The sequence below is a fragment of the Solea senegalensis genome, linkage group LG15, assembly GCF_019176455.1.
Source record: "Solea senegalensis isolate Sse05_10M linkage group LG15, IFAPA_SoseM_1, whole genome shotgun sequence".
Classification (NCBI taxonomy): Eukaryota; Metazoa; Chordata; class Actinopteri; order Pleuronectiformes; family Soleidae; genus Solea; species Solea senegalensis.
The window spans coordinates 22,081,462-22,100,269 of record NC_058035.1 but is presented as its reverse complement, the minus strand read 5'-3'; the positions used below and the strand labels follow the sequence as shown (position 1 = coordinate 22,100,269).

Below are 18,808 nucleotides of genomic sequence, written 5' to 3'. Positions count from 1 at the left end.
AGAGAAACATACTGTAAATGAACTTTAAGGATAGGTTGAAGAGAATGTTGTATTTGTTATACAATTTATTTTATGATTGTGAAAATCAGTTTACAACTTCTCTACAAACCACATCAACATGGCACCAAGACGAGTGTAAATATGTGTTTTATCTGTGTTGTATGTGTTGCATTGACATTATTAATACAGTATGTTTGTTATTATTATGTGTATTATTATTGTTATAATAATAATAATAATAATAATGATAATAATAACAGTGATAGTTCTTATTATTATTAATAGTAATAATAATAATGGTAATAATAACAGTGATGGTTATTATTATTATTAATATTAATAATAATAATAATAATAATAATAATAATAATAATAATAACAGTGATCGTTGTAATAATAATAATAATAATAATAATGATAATAACAGTGATAGTTATTATTATTATTATTATTATTATTAATAACAATAATAATAATAATAATAATAATAGTAATAATAATAAGGGTAATAATAACAGTGATAGTTATTATTATTATTATTATTAATAATAATAATAATAATTATTATTATTATAATTATAATAATAATAACAGTTATCGTTATCATAATAATAATAATGATAATAACAGTGATAGTTATTATTATTATTGTTAGTAGTAGTCCTAGTATATTTGGGGTGAGTTTTTTGGGGTGAGTATTTTGACCCTTCGCGCACACCAGACAAAACACAAGATGGCGTCTGCTGATCCGCAGCCGCGGTTCGGTCAGTCTGTCAAAGGTTTATTATCCGACAAAGTGGGCTCCTGTAGCGGGGACGTGATCGCACTCACCCGCCAGGTTCTCAAAGGATCCCGCAGTCAGGAGGTAAACGGGCACAACACTTCATTATGTCCACAGTTTCCTCGGTTCGCTGCTAAACCATCGCCCCGAGGAAGCGGAAGCGTACTTTCAAAATAAACGTACCACCGCTACACTCAGCGCTGTCTACAACAGCAGGGATTGTGTTTTGACATGTTTTTGTAGGTTTTGTTTCCGCTAACGTTATAAAGCGAATGCATGCTAGCAGTATATGAATCACCATCATTTGTGGTTCCATAAAAGTACATGAACGTCGTGTGTAACTTCCTGTTTTTTATCAGCTCATCTTCTGTGGAAGTCTTTGTTTATATTGTGATGTTGTTGTTGTTGTTGTTGTTGTTGTTGTTGTGGCCTAAACGCCTCATTGTTTCTAATGTTTTTGTTTCAGCTTCTCAGTCAAGCAGCGAGGAACATGGTGATTCAGGAGGACGCTATCCTGCACTCAGAGGATGTTAGTGCACTCATCACATTCTCATTATCATGACAGAAATATCAACACCAAGTCACAATGAAATCATAAAAAGTAGCACTTAGTTAAAGTGTGATGCACTGTTGTGAGACAGACAGGAACACAACGTACTCAAAGTCTTTGATTGAACTGAAGTTTTATCAGAGAACAGCAGCAGCTGCTGATGTTTGTGTCACTTTAAATACGACAGTCACACAATAACTTCACTGGTCACTGGTGGAGGCAGTGGTCTATCAAGCACTCCTGTGTGTGGACTTTGGTGTTAGAGAGTGAGCAGTTGACACACTTGTGAGATTAGGTGGCAAAAATATTCTCTTTTAAAGTTATGGGAGCCATATGTTTAGACACACCTTAGATAATGAGTGAAGAGGATGAAGTGTTTCTCATGCTTAAGGACTTCCTTTGACCAGCTGTTATCCTGGTGCTACTCAAATATGTGTCAATCATTTCAATGATTTAGGAACACACTTCTCACTGGAGTCAATAATGTACTGCTGATCCTAATTGTCATCTGTCTTCTAGAGTCTGAGGAAAATGTCCATTATCACCACACATTTACAGTACCAGTGAGTATCAGCCTGTGATGACAGAGTCACACAATGGGTTTTTTCTAACTGAAACTGAGTTCATGTGTGTGTTTTCCTCTCTTTTGTCACTCAGACAAGAAGCCATCCAGAAGAAGTAAGTCTTTTTTAGCAGTGAGGATGTTTCTGAGCTGCCGTCACAGTTTTGTCACTGCAGCGTGTCGCACAATGATCACACAATGATCACACAATATTCACACAATGATCACACAATGATCACACAATATTCACACAATGATCACACAATGATCACACAGTGATCACACAATGATCACACAATGATCACACAATGATCACACAGTGATCACACAATGATCACACAATGATCACACAATGATCACACAGTGATCACACAATGATCACACAGTGATCACACAATGATCACACGGTGATGACACTTGTCTGCTTGTTTCCTTTCTGCAGTGTGGAACATTCTAAAAACCTGCAGGACCAGCTGAGACACCTGCTCAAGTGACAGTGATCTCAGGACTCATCATGTTTCATGCTGCTCTGGATCCTTACATCTCCAAAGAATGAGGCACAGATCAAGTTCACTGATGAAATGTCCTTGAACTGTACACCTTCTATCCCTATTTATCATATTTTGGATTATGGACTATTTTATTTTGAAGTATTTTTGATACACTTTTTCTTTACCCTTTCTTCTTGATTCATTGTTTCATTGTTGTGCATTGTTTTGTGAGCTGTTATGGATTGTGTTTTTTGTCTTCACCCTCCATCTGTCCTTCTGTGAAGCAACTTCCTGTTTACAGGTTTCGATCAATCTGATTTCTGATGATGGCACAACTGTAAAATAACAACAACAAAAAAGACAAATCTGTCAAGTCTATTCAAATGAAGTGGCAACATTGTTTTAATTTCAATGGGCTAAAGTGCTCTTAGAGTATTCAGTGGCATTCATTGGGCTTCACAGCATGTTGTGTGAATGGGAGCAGTTAACGAGATGCATTCAAGGAATTCCATCACTTCTGGAAATGCACATGCAGTTTACTAAATAAATGCTTGCTGCTGTTGCTGCTGCCGCCTCGTGATAATGATGCACCACAGATTAGGAGTCACTGGAGTAGAAATATTTGGTTTTATAAACGCAATCATTGATTTAAAAAAGTCTTGTAATAAATTACGAATAATCTTAAGAAGTTGTGTTGATGTTGCTTTAAACGCTGTGAACATGTTGCTTTGGACGACATACTAAACCGTGACATTTTACTGTAAGACCTGAGTGGCGTGGTGGTGTAGTGGTTAGTAGATCTTGAATAACTACATACAAAAATATCATTTTATTCGAGAATGGCGTCTATTATAAAATCTATATATTTCCTAAGTGTTTGGAGCAGCCATGGCGACAAAAATGGCCAAAAACTGTGAATAATTTCCACATACACATGAATGGGAGACGATGGAAGAAATGATCACAACCCAGCCCAGTTTGGATCCTCACAGTTTAAGAGTCAGTCTCTTTTAAAGGGTGATTCCACCAAAATACCACGTTGTCCAAATACTTCCAGTTTCAAAGGTTCAATCCGCCCAAATGTTACTGGTTTACCAGCACAAGTCCATCAGCAGCAAGAACAGCAGGCGCCGCTGTTATTCTTGCTCCAATAAATGAAAATAAACAAGTGAGATGTGAAGATGTTTTCATTTAGTTGCACACATACAGAAAGCTATAACTCACTTATCCTTTGACAGTATTAACAGTTTGGATTGACTGAGAGATATGAATGAATGAATGAATCGTACACATAATTGTGTCTGCAGTGTTTAGTGAACAGTTTCCCTAACTTTACAAACGGAGAGAGCACAGACTCACACCTGCATCATCAGCTCATACTCATGATACGGAGCTATCAGCAGAGTGAAGGCCGAACAGCTGCTTGACCCTGACTGTGTTCCAGAGGCGGAGTCTTGTCACCTCACGCTGAACACATGCAGCTTTGTGTACACTGAGTTCTCCAGGGCTGCACACGCAGGACAAAACACTGGCCTTCAGACACGAGGAACATCCTAACAAATGCCAGCGAACCTCTCATCACGGTCGATGACAAATGCAGGACTGAGGCCTTTTCTTTTACTTCAGTGCAGCTCTGATCTGACGTTCAGACACTGTTTTAAAGTTTGACTTAAAAAAGGTTAATCCAGGAAGAGGTCACAGGTCGCGTGATCACACGCTTGTGCAGTGTGGGAGGGGCACTGAGAATACCATATCAAATGTGCTTCACTGGTTATCGTCCAGGTTCCCTGTAGGCAGCCCTGACTGAGTTTCAGTGGGATTTGATTCAATTTTGCAAGGAATTATAATAGAATAATTATAATTCTATAATATAATTATAGAATAGGGCCCCAAAAAGATGATGAAAAAGAGTTTTCCAGACTCGATGTGAGGGAGGGTCTAAGGATAAAGGGTGTCATGTGCTGTACAGCATGTCAAACCTTTCGAGGTGAACTGTTACAGCTATATAAATACAATTCACCTGACTTTACTACACAATATGGACAAAGGGATTGAATTGGTGCTGTTTTTCAGTAATCTGAACATGCTATGCTTCCCAATTTGACATCTAAAGATGAATATTTTAGCTTTTACTTCCAGGTAATTTCCTAATAAAATCAAAAACAGTCAAAATGATCTCCCTTTGTTGTAGTTCTATTATTAATCCCACGTTGCTCCTGTGCCAGCAGTGATGAACGGGTGAATGGCAAAACTGAGTGGCCAACAAGACTAGGAAAGTGCTATATAAATGGAAAGTGCAGAAGCTGTTATTTAAGTCCTGTAGATGTATTTGATGACATCATTACACACAGTCTGTGGTCTCACCAGGTCACATTAGTTCCATAAGACTGAAGAGAGACACAAGACTCCAATACAAGATCAGAACGTTTATTGCAAACAAAACACATGCATTCAGTGTCACTCTCACTTTGGCAACAGCAGCAGCATCAGACAGTTTTTATTGCTCTCATACACAAATACAAGATGGACAAGCAAACACTTTCAGTTAGGGCTCAATGAGAAATGACAATAAACCTTTTCAAAACAGTCCTCATCAAACTTCTGCTCTCCACTGAAACCTGAAGTGTAACTGATTTAAAAAAAACAAATCAGGTGGCCTGAGACCTGAGTGACGGGGCGTGGAGCAGTGAGGGGGGCGTGGTCTGCAGCTGTCTAATGCGGTGCTCCATCCACTCCAGCATTTTTAAAACAGGGTGAGGAGTCCAGGACAACAAGCCTGGCACTGATTACACAACAAAGGGATGAATGAATGAACCGGTCACTTCATTCTTTCATCAAATATACAATGACAGAACTAGAATGCAGTAGCTGGTGTTTGACCCAGAGGTAGACTGTAGATATTTGTATCACCTGTTTACAGTAAACTGAAGATTTGCACCTGGATCAACAATAACCATATAACACTAGTTTACACCTTGTTTTAAACTTGTTTTACTCACAGAAAACACATGATGCTTACATGAGGGAGGGCTGGACTCTAAAGGTGATGAGAGGGTCAGCAAACTCCACACAGAAAGAGCCTCATTCCAACCCGGGCTGGAACCCGGGTCTTTTTAAGTCCTTTTAACTGATCTACAGTTTGCTTTGATTCTTGTGTTGGACGTTGCACTCACGACAGCAGTCTGTCAAACACACACATACGATCGAGTCGCACTAAACTGGATCCAGCACCAGTAGTGTTTTCTGGAGTAAAACCAAGGAAAGCTTATCAGAAAGTTGAAGATGTAATGAAGCACGTCGGCTGTTTCCACACTCTGACGTACTGTAACCATCACATATATATATATATATATATATATACACACACATATATATATATGCTTGATCTCTTTGGACTTTAATACTAAAATGGTAGAAAATCGACATGACAGGAAACACTGAGGAACATGATGTGTGTGTGTGTGTGTGTGTGAAACCATGGCTGTCTGAGGGGACGTCTCAGTAAACCCAGCAAACAAAGTCTGACTTATCTCAAGTATATGTTCACTGCTCACTCCCTGGACCAAAGTTCCTACAGAAAATCCACGTGTTTATCTTCACACAACAGCTGCTGCTCTACCGCTGCATAGTTTGGTATGTTTTATTATTAGTTAATCAAAATCGTTAAAAGTGAATCATGTGAGAACGTCATAATTTCCAGGTTTGACGAACACTGACCAACATTTTCTGATATTTTATGGACCGAACGATTAATCGAATAATTGAGAAAATGATGGTCAGATCAATCGATTAGTTTAGTTGCAGCTCTTAGATGTGACTGAGTGCTGATGGAGGCAGCGGTGGATCAACAACTCCTGTGTGCTGTGATAGAAACTGGTGAGTGAGGGTTAGGTTTACAACGCCACTCAAACACCACTTTGCCGTCCAACAGTGACATAAACATATTCACTGAAGGACAAGACAGGTTTTATTAGGGGACTTTTTGCTAAGTGGTTAAAATCTGTTTTTCCTGTTGTCCCACTGACAGCCATGTTTTATGACTGTGTTGAAGGAGGTGCACACACAACAGTGGGCGTGTGCAAAGGAAAACAAACAAACAAACAGCAATTCTAAATAAAAACAACTTCACCTCATGTATTAAAATAGAGTTGCTGGAGCAACAAACCGTTCTCAGTGCATATGAATACATTCTTGTCTCCTGACACACTGAGTAAAGCTACAGTAACGACTGACTTACCTGTGGACAGGTACAGTTACAACGTGCATCGTCTACTAAACGGATAAGCAGGTTAGCAAATGGATGAACAGCTAAAGACAAGATTCTCTGCAGATGAACTTGTGTAAGGAGATTAATCTGCACGCTTTACTCATTCCTCCTCCTCCTCCTCGTCATCATCCTCATCGTGGCAGTGGGTAATCTCCTGTGGAGGCTGAGGGAAGAAAAGCGGGGGTTGGATCTCGCTGATAGATCGCGTCAGCTGGTGTCGCTTGCACTCCATCTCCTTGAAGTCGACGTCATGGCGGTTTCTCGTGGCCAGCGGAGACTCTGTGTCGATGATGGTGATGTGAGCGTGATCCACTGTCGACTCATGAGGCATCTGAGAGAGAGAAGACCGTCAATGTCGTTCTGTGACTGAGGAAAAAGGTTGCGACAGAAACTGTGGCGGGACTCACGAGTACGTGCGCAGCTCTGAACAGATAGCTGAAGGGATAGTAGAGAAGGTTGATGAAAGAGGCAGCGTACAGGTCAGCATAGCGCATCACTTGAGAGGCAAACAGCGTCTGACGAGAACCACTCCGAAAAAGACTTCCCATCATGCCATAGCACATGTCCATGTCGTGGGTGACTTTCTGTAGAGAACACGTTCACAGTCACAGTAAGACATTGTGTTACTTCACAGGGCAAAATACAAATGTTGTAGTTGTGATGAAATGGAACTGAATTCCTGAATCTATTCAGTTCAATTGAAATGGATTGTATTTCTACATGAACTGGTCATAAAGCAAATCTTCATTGAACACAGGTACGATGTTCTCTTGGCCTCAGATAATGGTCTAGTCTTTGTCCTGTTAGATCTTACTGCTGCATTCAACACCATTGATCATAACATTTTACTGCAGAGACAGGAGCAGGTGCTGCCCTCTGCTGGTTTAAATCATACTTATCTGATCATGTTAATGATAAAGCCTCATCACAAACACAAGTTAATAGTGGAGTTCCACAAGGCTCAGTGCTTGGGCCTATACTTTTTACCTTATGCTTCCTCTAGGGAACATTATTAGAAAGCACAACACACACTTTCATTGTTATGCAGATGACACACAGCTATATTTATCAATGAGGCCGGATGAAATAAATCTCAGAGACATGAAGTCCTGGATCCTGTACCATACAACCCTCCAGTTTCAAACTCGGTTCCCTTTCCACTTGCCAACATAAAGCAGTTGTACAAGAGCAGGGGCGGGGACAACAAGCAATTACCTGATCACATGATGTTTGAGTGGTAGAATTCATTTGTGAAACCTTTCGTGGAAGCCTCTCAGCGTTTCAGTCAAATTGCACAGTTTTGTGCAGCGGTCTGACTTTACTAGCACAATGTCTTGAAACAGAACTATCACTACACTGACAAACACAGTAAGACAATGGACGATGTGTTTCTATTTGTGACAGTGACTTCATCACTCTTACATGATGTCAGTTGAAAGATTGGAGGAAGTTATACCTTTATCTGTCTTTGCAGGGAGCTGATGTCAGGCTGCTCATTGCTGCTGGAGTCCAGATGCCTGAGGACAAAGAACGTGTGGTCAGATCTGTGACATCAACGTCCTGTTCACAACAATCACATTTGTGTGTCCACTCATAAATGCTGTAACCCATCTATCTGAGGGGTGTGGCACTTCCACTTGATGCAATCAGCCGGGCTGTGAGAGACTTGAATTACATATCAAGCTGGTTTCATGTGATTTTTGGGTTCTAGAGCAGCTGATGTCACACAAACAAGGTAACGCCTCCAACGCGCCACCTGACAGGAAACAGCGTGATTCTTCCCCCGGAGTAGACAGCACATAAATCAGGCAATATGGAAAACTTGCCTCTTCACCGGCTGTTTTCATCCTAAAAGTAAAGATGGTGGACAGCTGTTGTTCCCTGAGATACCAAAACAGTCGTAGACAGGGTAACGCAATCCCCACAGATCCAGAGATAGTGGAGTTGAATTAGAGTGTGGAACATCTGCCCACGCCTGAACCGAGACTGGGATTTACCGCCACCTTCCTCGGGTCCTCTTGATCATGCTTTTTTTTATGATTTGCCTCTGGAAAAGTCTGGACTGACAACCCTAGAAAGTCACCACCGAACAGTCAGATGGTCAGCTCTTCAACAAGCTCTGCAGAAGCCTGGTAACAAGCTGGTGTGTTGGAGCAGGGCAACATGTAAAACATGCGGGGCAAGTGTTCTCTGAGGACCAGGGCTGGGAAACACTGTTTAAGGCCATACACACTATACTGGTTTCAAATGGTTTTCCTGTGGAGGATGAAGAGACTGAATGACATCATCACTGAAATAACACACCACAAGAGACAGCAAAGAGGAACTCACTTGTAAAGCTCAGCCAGGAAGCATTCCAGGGACTGAAGTTCTTCAAATATGGCTAAAAGGAAACGAGTGGCAAAGGTCATTTTCTGAAGTTTATGGTGTGATAAATCATTTTCTAAAAATGTATTTATCACTTCTAAAGAAACATGAGTTGAAATCACAGCAGCTGTTCATGTATATGGTCCTGTGAGTGTGTGTGAGTGTGTGTGTGTTGAGTCTCACAGCTCTTGTCGGTCCACACATGCAGCTCCTGGGCCAGCTCAGGTATCACCAGGAAAGTCCTCCAGCCCTGACGCTTCTTCGACTTGAGAATATCACCAAAGATGTGGTCTCCAATATAGATGATATCCTTTCCTTTAGCACCCAACAGGTCACACACGATGTCTGAGGAACCTGGGAGCAACACATTTGTGTTGTGTGTAAAACGATGTAGTGTTTCAGATCCCTTTAATTACTCTGAAGTGACCAAAACGACCACTTCCAGATATGTTTGGCCAGTGTTTGACCTGGTTAATGTTTGACTGGTTCATTTACTGCCTTTTACCTCCGGAGTAAACGATGCCATGGTGGAGGGGTCCAGTGTATGTGCCAATCTTCAGCTGACCTGTTGTCTGAAAGACACCAAGAATCCGTTTCACACGCGTGTAAGTTAGTAATGCACGCGTCTCCTTCATTTCAAACTTGGCTTTCTTCCTTGCATTCTTAGCACCTTCCAAAAATAAGGCTGAGAAATGAGAAATCCTCATTTGTGACGATGAAAAGCACCCAGACATGGTGTTTTGTCCATGCAGGCTTCCATAGTGTACTTTACACACTCACAGTATCAACTTGTCGCAGCACTGTTCCTTCTCCAAAGAACACAGGCTTCTTTGCGTCCACCAGGATCAGGTCAAAGTAGGACTTCCAGGGCCGATGGGAGGTACCTGGCTGCAAAAACATCATCAACATCATCATGTTACAGTATATGGAACCTTATCTACTGCACAGGGATCTGCCATGAACGCACCACTCTGCAGCAGCAACTTTAAATTCATGAAATGCATTTCCATTATGCCCCTGAATACACATACACACACATATAGTACGTAGGAACTAACATTTCATTAACCGCAAATCAACAAGGCAACACAAACAAGTTCATAACTGTGGCTTTTAGAGTTTAACCTACGTTACATACTCAGAATGATTCAGTTATTACTTCATTCTTGTTTACAGCAGAAAACAAAGAATCAGGTCAAGTTTAGACAATACTAGGAATTTGTAGGAATATATGTAGAGACAGATAAATAATAACATGGAAAAAATAGAAGAGAGTTCAAGAAAGAGAATATCATTTAGTCAACATGAAAACTACAATCTGTCAATATGGAGGCTTCAGCAGCAGTCAGAGGTGACAGAGGAGAGTTGTGGCAGATGATTGCAGCCCGTCAGAGATCAGCTGCAGGGTGGAAAAACTGTTTTAGTGTCGCGTTGTTTCCGTCCTGATGGACCACAGCCTCTTACCAGAGGGAAGCAACACAAACAGATTTGTGTGAGAGGGCTCAGCTGCAAATTTATCTGGATGTTTCAGCGTCCTGGAGGCATGCAGGTCCTGGAGGTGTGCAGGTCCTGGAGGCATGCAGGTCCTGGAGGGGTGCCAGAGTCCAACCAGTCAACCAAACACCTTCTCAGCACTGTGGCAACAGCGTACCAGATGGGATGGAGGAGGTGAGCATGGACTCGATGATGGCAGTGTGGAAGTGCACCATCATCACTATTGGCAGGTTGAACTTCTTTAGCTGCCACAGGAAGTGCATTCTTTGCTGGGCTTGTTGCAGCACCCCAGCTTCAAATGCTGCTTCCTGTCAGACATCTGCAGGTGGAGTCGAGCACATGGAGCTGGGAGAGAGCTTGTCCTGCAGCAGGGCCAGGACGATCTGGTTGAAGGCCGACCTGAAGTCAATAAGCAGGATCCTAGCGTATCCTGTTGACTCCTGTTGAGGGGTCCAGGACATTGTTTCAAGGTGGATGGACGGATGGATTTAAGTCCGGCTGCTCTCCGTGTCTCGTGCACCTTGAAGAGTCCGTCGACATCTCTCGCCAGGATGGAAAGAGGTGTTGCTGGGGAGGGGTTCGTGGCAGGGTAGGAAAGAAGGGTAGTGGAGGTGTCTCAGAGGAGGTTGACAGTGTTGGGAGGGTTGATCTGCTTCTGCGTAATTGGACACAGAAAAGTTCCAGAAGAGACCGTCTTGTTCCAGCTCACTGTATTTAGATATTGGCCACTGTTGGACATTGTCTCCTAGTACTCTGCAGTTGACTGTGGTGTAAGAGTGGTACAGTATATTCCCCTCTCTGTTTGTATTTAGGGAGTTTGTGGCTGAGTTTTTGTTTAAACTTTGTTAAAATCACCTAAGTTAACTAAGGAGTCAGGGCATGTGTGCTCCACACACAGTACCTGGCCAGCGAGTGTGCACTGGGCCTCCGGCGCATCAGCGAGCGGTGGGATGTAAACACCGACCAGAACCAAAGAAGAAACCTCACAGGGCGAGGAGAAGGTTTTGCAGTGGATGGCGAGTACTTCCAGTCCAGGAAAAGAGTGCTGGGAGATCATTGTCTCATTGGAATCGTCCCACACTGTCCCACACTGCCACGCCTCCATGAAGCACAAAACAGAAGATGAGGAGAAGGCTCCTTCTTTCCACATAAGAAGCTGAAGTTCGTCCACAGGTTGGAGAAGAAGGTCCCTGGCAGTGGGTCTACGGTGTCTGCGTCTGCAGAGGCGCACAAACACTCCAGCGCATTTCCCTTCTCCGGCGTATTAAAGCGGTGGGTTTAAAATTCAAGGCTTTTAAAAAGAAACGGGCCAATATGGTTCAAAAAAGGACTCGTATCAGCTATAGCATAGATGCTAACCTGCTGTCAGCTGCTGAGCAAAGGGATCATTCCTGATAAAGGACATCACTTTCACACGTCATCATTTAACAACATCAATGACAAAATACATCCATAGTTTTTAAATAGTTTTTACCTTCGGTCCGTGAGGAAAGCCAAACAGGTAGGTCATGATTTTCTGTAAGAAACCAGAGGAGCTTTTTCACACTGTGGTCCAGAACAATCATCATCAACATGTGCATTTTTTACAGGACGATTTTTAATCGAACCTCTGTGTATTTGTAATCGCTGTTGGTGACCAGAAATACTTTGGTGACTTCATTCATGCGGCTGAGGAGCAGAGGAAGCTTCGGCTTGAAGAACACACAGAAAACATCGACAATTTAAATAAAACGTCCTTATATTGTATTAATCACAAAACTACTACTAAATAACATCATTAGTACATACTCACATCCTTCACCACATATTTCTCCAGGTTTTCAACAGTCTTTTCTTTTAAGGAGCCCTGTGAAATAAAAACAACAGCAGTGCTGATGATGACTGCAGGAGACTGATTTCAGCTCTGTGCATGGAAGTATCAGGTGGAAGAGGGTATATGCATCTACCATGAAATGAACCCAGTCCACCGCATCTCTGACATCCTGGAACATGCTCTTGTATGACATGAAGAGGTCACCATCTTTGAAGCCAGTCTCACAACTACACACACAGTTGAAATCTTAGGACAATTCCAGGATATCAACATGTTACATGTTAAGTCTCCGTTATTGTGACTATTTGTAATATAGATGTAATATTAAAAAGATCCAATACAATCATTTTTTATCAATGATTGTATTTATAAAACCAAGGTACAGAAGCCTTTGTTATAACATTTTTATATTAACATGATTAACAATACTAAAGTACAGAGTCTGACTTTGTCATTGCTCAGTTTAACATCCAAGTGTGGCCGTTCAGCAACTCTGAACGCTGGTCTTATTTCAAAGGACACATTCCATTAGTTTTTTATGCACCAGTGATGAATCAGCACCTCGAGTATCTGGAACAGTTCGTGAAGAAGTCGACCAGGCAGGCAAACAGGTAGGTTTCTGAGGAAGAAGACAGACACTTAGGCCACGTTCACACCTGCTATTAACATCTGTTTTGACTGTTCACACCTTGTAATAACACATATCCTGGATATCCACACTGCATTGAAAATACACTGTAATGCTTTTAACAGGCAGCTTTGTCTTTGTACTGGTGCATGTAAAAGCCAGAGAGAGAATGTTGGGAGTAAATCACAGCTGCACTCACATTAAATACAGTTTTAACATTAGTGACGACAGATAAATGAAGGCACGGGTGCCGATTATAGGACATATTGCATTCATACAATCAGACCTGGTTGAGACCTGGCTGAGACCTGGTTGAGACCTGGTTGAGACCTGGTCTTGTGCGCTGCTGTTCATCAGTACAATGAAGACGTTATTACAGACTCACATGACCTTTCCAACTTTGAAATGTAGCATTTATGATTGACTGGATGCATCGTGTGTGCGTTTTCATTTCAGCGCGCGTGTGAACAAATGAGTGTTCACACTGCACACGTCACATGTGACACCCACCCGGCTATTTTTGATGCTAGGCCAGGCGTCATGGCTATTTTTACACACACACACACACACACAACATTCATGACTTGAGGAGACATTGCATTGACTTACATTCATTTCATGGAGACTTACTCTAACCTTAACCACAATTACATTACATTTAACGTTTATAATATTTTGTTTGTATTGTATTACTGCTATGTTAAAACAATTTCCCCTTGGGGATGAATAACGTATTTCTATTCTATTCTAATATCCTAATCCAGACCCTAATCCTAACCTCAACCTAATCTTAAATCATATCTTCACCTTAAAATGTAGTCATTCACGTTATGGGGACTTGATATTTGATATTTGTCCCCACAAGGAAGACAAGTCCCCATAATGTGACTGTGTAAACAGGTTTAGGTCACACACACACACACACACACACACACACACACTACACACAGACAGACACACACACACAGACAGTGTGTTCTCTTACCAGGTAGATTGAAGAGGGTATTGAGGATGTAAAAGCGGTCTGTGTCTCCACGCTGGATGAATTTGTTGGCGTACTTGTCTCTGATGTCAGGTCTGTGCAGAGTGACAACACAAACATCCAACATGCATACATGTATGTTACAAGCATGTTACATGCATGTGTGTCTTGTGTATGTACAAGAAAACATAATTGGGATCTGCTCACACGGAACGGTTGTTTTTCATTATTGCATTTACGCTTCTACAAAGACAATAAAAAACCCTGAATGATTACGTTATATGTAATGAAGTTGAATTATGTGTAGCTACAGTATATACAGAACTGTGTGTGTGTCTTCATGTAATGTTGAGATCAGAGCTCTGTGTGGTTCATACAATCACCTCGAGGACTCCTTGTTCTCAGACTCCAAACTTGCAAAGAATCTCCATCCTTTAGTAAACAAAGTGCCCCCTGCTACAGCTAAATATTTGATGTATTGAATTAACAGTCCAGAACAACTGCTGCAATTGTCTGCGCCCCAGTTCAAATGTTTTCATTCATAGTGGAGTCACCCACTCTTCTTCCATGAAGAATAAAGGGCTGAGCAAATAAACCAGGGTCGTAATACAACCCAAATATTCTTTAAAAGTGTGGTGGTGAACTACATTGATCGTAAGAGCAGTAGATCTCACCCTCTTAGGAAGTTGAAGCCATGCACACACACCAGGATGTTTCCATAGGCATCCACTTTGAGTAGATTTCCATAGACTGTGTCGAACACCAGCCCTCTAAACAGGAGACAGAGGTCAGTGAGAACAGAAAACACTGTGGGAATATGTGTAAAAACCAGAGCTAACGTCACAGGCCACAGATTTAGAACTGTTAGCATATACAGTATAGCTTACAAAATGTCTCTCCTTTGCATAAAAAGTGGAATAATCACAACGCTGAAGATTGCAAATTCACAGCTTCACAGAGGAAACTTAAACTTAAAACTTTTACACTTCTTACTGAGGTTAAAGTGTGTTTATGTAAAGCCATCCTGTATTAATAAAACATTTATTTAATTTGACAAAGTTAGGGACATGATCGGTGCAATTAAAAGCAGGACTGTGCTTTAAACTCCACTGTGCCGTGTAGGAAACATCTCAGGTGGGGTCTCCTTGTCATGCCAGTAACGTTGGAAGCCATGAGGACCGTCAAGGTTACATTCTTAAAACCCTTCTCTCGCAGATGCCGTCTAATGGTTATGGGACTGTAGTTGGCACCAGTGACAGACACCAGTGACGGACAGTCATGTGGATCCTCCGGCTCAGGGCCGGTGAAAGGGTTTTGGGTCTACCACTTGACTTTTTTGTTCCATAACCCTCAGGATCTTTGAAGAAGTTTAAAATGACTGTCTTACTGCGTCCAACCTCAGCAGCAATGGCACGCTGCGGGAGGCCTGGCTGATGCAGCTCAACAATCCGACCGCGTTCAAAGAGAGAAAGCTTTTTTTCCTTTGCCATCAGGAGGTCATGACAGTGTGGATACCTGACAGAAAATGGCACTGAATCCACATTTTTTCAAAGATTTAGACTTTTAAAGGCCGTGGTCTTGAACTTTTGATCAGCTGATGAACAGTCTATTTCAGTTTAATGGTTGTTTGCAATAAATTGCTTACTCATTTTGATGTAACTTTTAAATTTTTCAACTGGTCTTAAAATTTTGATCAGGAGTATATGTGTATACATATATATATATATATATACATACAGTATATACACATATATATACATTGGTTCTGTGATATATTGCTCTATTTCCATGAGTTTTAAGTGCACGGTGAACTCTTAGAGAGCGCTTGAAACTGGCACTGTTACTGCTTTTCATGAACCAACGTGGCACTGTGAACAAACCGAGTCACGTGACATCTGGAGCTCTATACCATTGAAGTGCCAAAACAAGGATCTATAAACCAACCTGGTGGGGAACGAGGGGTCATAGACAAAGTTGAGTAGCTCTTGTGGATATCCAATGGAAACCAGGCGCTCCACTGTCAAGTCAAATCCCAGTGATTCGTACTCAGGAGATTTATACACTAGATAAACAGTCAGGGAGACAAGTTTATGTTCACAACAAACTTCTCAACCCATAAAGGCAGTGTAGCACAAACAATGACGCACAATGCAGTTTGACTGCTGCTTGATGCACTATTGCACAAAGGGTAATTTCTCTATGAAAGCAAATGTTAGGATTATTAATCTAATTAATCTAATGTCAGATTTCAGAAATTGTCTGATTTAGTCACACACCAACCAAATTCTAAGATAATCAGCTTTAACTTTCAATTTATGTCAAGTAGGAATTAATAAAGACTTATAAAGACCGTATAGTGGAAAAGTGCCGTTACACTTTTTCTACTTTTATGCTGTTTTTCTGTCAGAAATAAATTTGCATAAAAGATGTAGTGAAGTATATGCAGCACTGTCATAAGGGGGTTTTTAGGGATGTTTGAGGCCCTGTTGCAGAAAAGCTTAAATATTCCTACATCGCTAAGCAGTGCTGCTGCTAGATTTAGCCGATAGATCATAAATGTCACTGTATGGGTAACTGGCAGAAACTGGAGAAGCTTGGTAAGAGCAACACAGAGCATGATGACAGCAACAGGAACAGGATTTCTTTTGAAGCACAGCTTGTCATAAAAATGGTTATTTTAGGTTTTTTCTCTAACAAAGAAATTGTGGGGTTACTTGAATGATATGCACGTACCTGCCAGAGTGTAATCCATATCAAAACCAAAACACTTGATCTTCTCCATGGCCAAGCTTCTGTTGACGAACACTCTGGAAGGTGAGAACAAAGAATCAGAAAGTTTGTCACACTGCTGTTTGTGAATAGTGTTGAAAAATGTGTTTTCAAACTATAATTGCAATTTAAAATACAATTATCAAAGTGTAACCACTGCAAGGATGGTTGGAGTCATTGTTTTTAATGATATGTCACGTGATGATGCTCCACCATGTTGCAAATCTATTACACAACAAATACTGAGCTGACAACTGACAGCAAAGTTATATAGTTGAAAACAAGAGAATATCAAGGACTATCAGTTTACTCTGCACAGCAAGAGCCTGTTAGCATAGCTTCTAAGGAAGATGGCTGACACCGTGTTTACATTCTTGAAGTCAGGTTCAGTCCCTCTATGGGCGGGTCTAAAACATACATAACTTGCGTCATCGGAGGGCAATTCTCAAAATAAGAAATAAAGATATCATCAAAAATGATCATTCAGAAATACTCCCAATAATACAAAGCTTAATGCAAATGAAGTACAACCAAAAAGATTTATCCATTATCCAGAACTACATGAATATAATACAAACGTGTATTGTAGCTGTGTTTCTAAAATCTGAATAAATGTACTGTATTTAAACATTTCTTTTAACACAACATAACATAACATAAAGCAGAACCTGGAGAATAACGCCAGTGTAAGCTTCACGTCAGGATCATCAGGACGTACCTGTGGTGCGCCTCACGGCGGTACTTTTTCATGGCCACACCGTCCATGTTAGCTGGTAGGTCAGCATAGTTCTGCAGACGGTCACTCCATGAAGTTGTCATCTTGAACCGTTGTTGAAAAGAAATAGCTTTGCTAAACCTAGAAACACACAATAACAACAGAGGTGTATGTCACCAAGGAATGGTATACTCTAGCTTTCCTAATACAATTACTAAAACCAAGTAAATGGTAAGAACTATAAACTGTGATGATGTTTGTGTCTTTCCTTCCTGCTCTCATTTTGCAGGCTGCAGGATCCAGATCCAGTTTCAAGGCTGTTATTATTATTATCATTAGCAGCAGTATTACTGTCATTATTATTGTGCTGTAATTAAAGTTGATATTGGTATACTCATGATTATGGTTGATTCATGATAATCAGGCCACCTGGCTTTATATTGATGTTATGGCTCTAGTATTGTCAAAAAATGATCAGTGAGTGAGTGAGTGCTTCTGCTGCTTTTCACTTTCTCTATCTGGCAGTTATTGAACAGTTTGACAGTACTGAGAGAGCAGGTGACGTCACGCTGGTGAATCTCGTCTGTGATTGGACAGGTGTCCCGCAGATGTCCCGAGGGCTACTGTAATGACAAGTGTATGGGCGCAAAGCTCTTTTTCTCTGCTTTACGGTATCCATCCATCCGTCTCACCGTGGACAGTTTTTACATGTTCTAGATTTGTTCTAGACAGTCTGGGAGTTGCGGTAATGCCTCGTGTTTGCTCATTGTGTGACTTCAGCATGAGTCTCATGTTCGTTTGAACTTTGATGGACATTTTATCAAGTATTTCAAAGAGCAAAGTCATGTTCTTAACATCAAACAAGTGAACAGCTGTTGTACTGCTAACGCCGCAGGGAATACTACACTATACTGTACTATACTGCTGCTGTTATACTGTACTATACCATACTATACTGCTGTTGTTATACTATACTGTACTATACCATACTATACTGCTGCTGTTATACTATACTGTACTATACTATACCGTACTATAGTTAGCTCGAGTTGCTTTGACGGACACCAGTCACGCGCTTCCACGAGCGCCTCAGTGCGCTGTACTTGTAAATGTACTTGTAAAAGAACATGTATATCAGTTCGGCTCAGCTCGGTAAGTTTCCGTACCTTGATAAAAAGAAAAAGGAGCAGGACTGTAACTGCTCCTGAAGCAACGGGGCAGCAGCCCGGACCACATTCACACAACACGGGAACAACAATGACGCGCGCGGGTTCTTCCCATGGATGGTTCTTCCTCTTCTTCTTCCTCTTCTTCTTCCTCTTCTTCTTCTTCGCCGTGTCTTCTTCTGTCGGAGTTTATTGGCGGTTGGTAACCAGGTCGTACGCGCGT

General features: G+C 41.2%; 2 protein-coding genes across 3 annotated transcripts; one reads left to right on the top strand and one right to left on the bottom strand.

The window, feature by feature from the left end:
- Nucleotides 1–721: 721 nt before the first annotated feature.
- Nucleotides 722–3,553, top strand: borcs7 (BLOC-1 related complex subunit 7). Its single transcript, XM_044045192.1, has 5 exons — nucleotides 722–865; nucleotides 1,248–1,310; nucleotides 1,851–1,894; nucleotides 1,989–2,009; nucleotides 2,336–3,553. The coding sequence occupies exons 1-5, from the start codon at nucleotides 734–736 to the stop codon at nucleotides 2,385–2,387; spliced, it is 312 nt and encodes a 103-aa protein (XP_043901127.1). The 5' UTR covers nucleotides 722–733; the 3' UTR covers nucleotides 2,388–3,553.
- A 1,242-nt stretch (nucleotides 3,554–4,795) lies between these two features.
- On the bottom strand, nucleotides 4,796–18,773 carry nt5c2a (5'-nucleotidase, cytosolic IIa). 2 transcript variants are annotated; one of them, XR_006361838.1, is made up of 19 exons: nucleotides 18,586–18,773; nucleotides 17,423–17,560; nucleotides 16,669–16,742; nucleotides 15,880–15,997; nucleotides 14,610–14,705; nucleotides 13,939–14,030; nucleotides 12,887–12,944; nucleotides 12,459–12,552; nucleotides 12,305–12,358; nucleotides 12,120–12,203; nucleotides 11,987–12,028; nucleotides 9,799–9,906; nucleotides 9,524–9,590; nucleotides 9,202–9,372; nucleotides 8,983–9,034; nucleotides 8,108–8,168; nucleotides 7,059–7,235; nucleotides 5,404–6,982; nucleotides 4,796–5,166 (listed from the first exon to the last, which is right to left on the bottom strand). XR_006361838.1 is itself a non-coding variant. In XM_044045665.1 (18 exons), exons 2-18 carry the CDS (start codon nucleotides 17,521–17,523, stop codon nucleotides 6,752–6,754), a joined length of 1,680 nt encoding a protein of 559 aa, XP_043901600.1. In that variant the 5' UTR covers nucleotides 17,524–17,560; nucleotides 18,586–18,773; the 3' UTR covers nucleotides 4,796–6,751. The 2 variants fall into 2 exon arrangements, 1 of the variants encoding a protein (XP_043901600.1); XM_044045665.1 differs by having other exon boundaries at nucleotides 4,796–6,982.
- Nucleotides 18,774–18,808: the final 35 nt, after the last annotated feature.